This window comes from Amyelois transitella, chromosome 12, assembly GCF_032362555.1.
Source record: "Amyelois transitella isolate CPQ chromosome 12, ilAmyTran1.1, whole genome shotgun sequence".
Classification (NCBI taxonomy): Eukaryota; Metazoa; Arthropoda; class Insecta; order Lepidoptera; family Pyralidae; genus Amyelois; species Amyelois transitella.
The window spans coordinates 10717310-10722988 of record NC_083515.1 but is presented as its reverse complement, the minus strand read 5'-3'; the positions used below and the strand labels follow the sequence as shown (position 1 = coordinate 10722988).

Here is a 5679-nt window from a genome sequence, read left to right as displayed (position 1 = left end):
TTCTTCCCACTATCGTGCTATAAGCCCACTTGAACCACACTGATGCATTTAAAAAGAAGTAGGGCTGCGTAGGCGCATCCCATCTGCCAATTACTTCGTCACCGATCGATGAGTGATGAATCTAATGAGTCATTCAGGTGATTATAGACTCGGTATGAGGCTGGTCAATTGTAGTTAACTAGATTCATTTAATGAGATGGTTTAGGTAATTGATGAGATTTAGAAATTTGCTGGTAGATACGTAATGCTTTTTTTTATCAATTTTATCAATTTTATTATTTTTATATTTACACTTCTGTTAAACAAATAAATAAAAATAGATTGCGCACACGGTTAAGGCGTCGTAAAATAGAGAAAAAATTAAACTTCTGATTTCCATACATTTTTTTCTTGCCACGATTTCTGCACACTTCTTTCGTTTCATTTCCATTCATAAATCTCTTAAGGCAAGCTCGTCGCTCAAGTTTACTTAATGATGAAATTTCAGCTGCATGGCTTTATGATGGAATTGACATTCAAATAGTGACGAGTCGCTAACCTATCGCTTGCAAGAGGTATCCCAAGCTTATAAGCCCATCTCTAAGTCGCCTTTTACGAAATCCATGGGAAAGATTTGGAACCCACACCTCAAGTATAAATTAAGTAATACATTATTTATTAAGTAAATAAGTCACTGAATTCTAAAATTTCGCCCTAAGTGCTTAGGGCGAAATTTTAGAATTTTAATTTTAATAGATATACATAATCGTGCAGTTATTTAAAAAAAATTCTGCTCACCTTTTAACAAGGAAGACATGTATTATATAACTCAGTTTAATTTTTAAAAAATCATTTCGTTTATTTAAATGGTACGAAAAAAAATGTATTTTAATTATCAACAACCGTCATTTTTATTTTATAAAGAACTCTGTTAGATACGCTGAACGGGCCGAGGCCGAGGGTCTGGTGGGTCAGTCTGAATAAAACCAGATTTACGGATGTTCAAGGCGTCATGTCTCGTCGTTATCTTAGTCAAAATTTTGATTGTCCTTTTTTTCATCAGTCTGTCAGTCAGTTTTGTCCATCTGAAATGTAAAGTCGAAGTGTCAGTCTGTCCATGGAGGATCTATTTTTAATTTATAGGCCAAGTTATACCGTTAAATATAAACATTAAGAAGCCAGTTCAACGGATAATAAAGCAATATTGCTGTTAAATGTCAATAGAAAATATTGAAGTACAAAAACTGGCTAAGTGCGAGTCTTACTCCTGTTCTAAGGTTTCCTGAAATCATCATTTTTATTAGGATTTTTAGTGCATATGAACTTAATGTGCCTAATAGCGAGAAAGATGAGTTGTAAGGTTGGGTACGTAAACTCTTATAATGCCAATTATACATACCGCATCTACTTCAAATAGGGATTACTTAAAATCAGCGTTTTGTACTCTTTTATTGCAAAAAGTTCGCTGAGGTACACCGCACACCTGTGTTACATACATATGGTCACGTCTATATCCCTTGCGGGGTAGACAGAGCCGACAGTCTTGAAAAGACAGAATGGTCACGTTCAGCTATTTGGCTTAATGATACAATTGAGATTCAAATAGTGACAGGTTGCTAACCCATCGCCTAAAAAAGAATCCCAAGTTTGTGAGCCTATCCCTTAGTGGCCTTTTACGACATCCATGGGAGAGAGATGGAGTGGTCCTATTCTTTTTTGTATTGGTGCCAGGAATCACACGGCACCTGTGTTAGTTTTAAGGATTTGTTATTGTTATGGAATGTTTTGGAAGGAAGGAAGGAAGGAAGCAGAGATCGTGGCAAGTGGAAAGAGGTAGTCTCTGCCTACCCCTCCGGGAAAGAGGCGTGATTTTATGTATGTAATGTATGTATGTATATTTGTTTTGTATCTGTAGCACTGACGAATAAACATTTTAACTAACTAATTAACTCTCTCGCCTTACAAATCTAAGTCGTTAATATCGGGGAACAGGAACTAAGTACTGTCGCGTCCTCACCATCCTGCTTGCTGTGACCTGGAGTGGGTAAGACAGGTTTTAACACAAAGCTCCTAATCGTTTGTCTAAATAACTTTTTAAATCTTTTTCTTACTCATTTTTCTAGTTAATTGTTTTTATAATATTGCAAAGAAAAGGTGCCGTGTAGTTCCTGGCACCATTAGAAAAAGCATAGGACCACTCCATCTCTATCTTATGGATGACGTAAAAGGCAACTAAGGGATAGGCTTATAAACTTGTGATTTTTCTTTTAGAACATAGGCTAGCAACCTGTCACTATTTGCATCTCGATTCTATCATTAAGCCAAACAGCTGAACGTGGCCTATCAGTTTTTTTAAAACTGTTGGCTCTGTCTACCCCGCAAGGGAAATAGACGTGATTATATTTATATATGTTAAAAATTTGCCTTATGGATTTTGTCTTTCCTTGTGAAGGTACTGAACCCTAAAAATGAAAGAGACGAAGTTTCACAATAATGGGAAAGGCTCATAGCTCAACAAGTTTCTGCTCTGATAGTGTCCAGTAAATTGTAAGCTGTGTATACACAGTAACTCTAGCAAATCAATTATAAAACATTATTGAGTTACATACATACATACATATGGTCACGTCTATATCCGTTGCGAGGTAGACAGAGTCAACAGTCTTTAAAAGACTGAATGGAAACGTTCAGCTATTTGGCTTAATGATAGATTTGAGATTCAAATAGTGACAGGTTGCCAGCCCATAAAAAAAGAATCCCAAGTTTGTAAGCCTATCCTTTAGTCGCCTTTTACGACATCCATGGGAAAGAGATGGAGTGGTTCTATTCTTTTTTGTATTGGTGCCGGGAACCACACGGTTACATATTTTTTCTAATACGTTCTACCACCCACTAGGGCCCAGGGTGTGTTATCTCAGTATAATTCCGGCACCAGCTGGGTCTGCCTTTCCTCCTGGCTTTCTCTCGGTTGCATCCCTCCTGGGGTATGCCTTTGACCATGAATCCTTGATTGGGTGAGTCAGGTTTTTTACACGAAACGACTTCTATCTGACCTCTGCAACCTTTGCAGGTAAACCTAACCCGTATAGGATCGATCATGGTTACATAACCAGTTGTCAGAATGTGCAGGTTTCCTCACGATGTTTTCCCTCAGCGTAAGAGCGTCGGTTAGTTTTTCAAGCTATGATGGATTCCACCATTTGCTTATGATAATAAAGTTAAATATATGTTTCTACCAATACGTACTTCTGACCTGTTAACATCATAAATAAAGGTATATAAAGTCAGAAGAAAGGTGAGGATTCAAAGGTACTTACGCCAGGAGGAAGAAGAAAGTCGAAAGGAACAAAATTTAATAGACAACTATTTACAGTATACTTAACAAAACATATAAGAAATTTATTGCTTTTGTTAATATATTTAAAGCATTAACTCTCATGGAAACACATAAAGTAAAGGAATGAAAAATGAAACAAAAAAAAATTGGTGATTTTTTCAATAAATTGTATTATTAAAATAAAAATGATTTCGGTTCAACAAATTACGATTTACTGAGAAAAATTAATTGTCTTCTTTAATCATTTCAGCGCCTTTTTCTCCGATCATGATGATCGGTGCATTGGTGTTACCACTAGTGATGGTGGGCATCACGCTGCCGTCAATGACTCGAAGATTCTTCACACCAAAAACCCTTAACCTGGAGTCTACCACCGAACCCATGGCACAAGTCCCCACGTAGTGCCATATCGTGGTCACCATACATTGAATGTGGCACAACCAGTATTCCTTACTATCACGCTCCAAATCTTCACAACCAGGTGAAGATAGAAGTGTAGCATTGTTGCTAAGAAAGAACTTTGATTTGGATACGCGATCCACATCTCTTATAAATAAAATATCATCTTCTAAATCTTCTTTGTTAGAAAAAGTGCCAAGATCGATTGATGGATGCTCTTTGGGGTCTCGGCTGCGTAATAAAATCCTTCCGCGAGATTTTGGATGTAACGGGACAGTAAGAACAAATAATACTTCTTTACCTATACTCTCTTCGTGATATTTCTGACAAATTTCATTATCGAAGTTAAACAAAAAAGCACACGTTTGAAGAAACTCATCTGTCGCTGTAACTATAATGATCGTTTGATAATCTGGGTAAGTTTGGGATTCGTTCATTGCAACATATCCTATAATTGTTTGAGATGGTTTGTGTGGATTTATTGGCTTTTTTGGCCCTAACCTTTCAGTCGGGTACACAGACAAGATCGGAGCATGATCTTGTAAATTTTCACCAACAGGTAGATCGGCTATCACAGGTATTCCTAGATCTTCTAGATGCTTTTTAGGTCCTATGCCTGATAACATTAGAAGTTGAGCACTGTTTATGGTTCCACCCGATATAATAACTTCTTTTGCAGCCTTGAATATCTTTTATTTACCTTGATCATCAACTGTTTCTATTCCAACTGCATTATTTCCATCGAAAATAATTTTGGTGCACAAAGTATTTTTAGCCACAAATAAGTTTGAGCGATGTTTAGCAGGACCAAGAAAAGCCTGGGCCGTGCTTTGTCGAACTCCATCAGCTACCGTAAACATAGGCTCATTGTAGCCTAAAGTATCTCTTCCATTTGTGTCTAACACAATTTTGTGACCAACTTCGTGAAATGCCTCTAAATATTTAACAGAACTACGTTCTGGAAATCTTGACACTCCCAAATAACCGTTAGTGCCGTGATATTTTCCCGTTCGAGAACTGAGAACTAGACTGTCGTGTAGTCTTTCGCTTTTCTTGAATAATCGTAAGACATTGTTGTAGTTCCAAGAATTGTCATTGACTATACTTGCCCAAGTATTGTAGTCATGGGGGTTTCCTCTGACGTAACCCATTAAGTTATTACTACTGCTGCCACCCAGCATTTTACCCCGAGTCATGGTGGTCACTCCACCCTTGTGGCATTTTTGAGTCCAATTTGGTATGGAAGTGTAGTTCCAGTCCCACTTTGTCTCCGGCAAATATGGCATATAAGCTGGAAGCTGTAATATATAAATTTTGGCTTTAGATCTGTGAAACCGGTAAACAAATTCTTTCAGCGAGATTTATTAACACTCAGATTCTCAAATATTTGATAGTTACGTATAGTAAGTATGTATTAGGTAGTTAATTCAAAAATACTTGACTACTCTAACTATTTCTATCCTTATTAAGTACTTACAATTGACTCCAAAGGTGGATCATCACCAGCTTCAACTAGTAATACAGTGACATCATCATTTTCTGATAATCTACTAGCAACCACAGAGCCAGCAGAGCCGGCTCCAACTATAATGTAGTCAAACACGTCGCCATCTGAAGATCACAAAAGGTTATCATCACAATTTTCATATGTCATTCAAGCTGTCAGTATCCTCTTTTATAACATAACATAACAAATAATTACGTCTGTATCCCCTGCGGAGTAGACAGAGCCAACAGTCATCATAAGACTGAAAGGCCACGTTCAGCCGTTTGGCTTAATGATAGAATTGAGATTCAAATTGTAACAGGTTGGTAGTCCATCGCCTGAAAGTGGAATTCCAAGTATATAAGCCTATCCCTGAGTCGTCTTTAACGACATCCATGGGAAGGGAAGGGAGTGGTCCAATCCTTTTTTTTATTGGTGCCGGGAACCACACGGCTCTATATACTTTTTTATTGTTTAG

General features: G+C 37.4%; 1 protein-coding gene across 1 annotated transcript; it reads right to left on the bottom strand.

Annotated features, from left to right (window-relative positions):
- Window positions 1-3540: 3540 nt before the first annotated feature.
- On the bottom strand, window positions 3541-5404 carry LOC106136351 (ecdysone oxidase). The gene is given in 3 exon segments (XM_060946927.1): window positions 3541-5013; window positions 5193-5326; window positions 5398-5404. Coding segments are annotated over 3 exon segments (1614 nt in total).
- Between the last annotated feature and the right edge of the window lie 275 nt (window positions 5405-5679).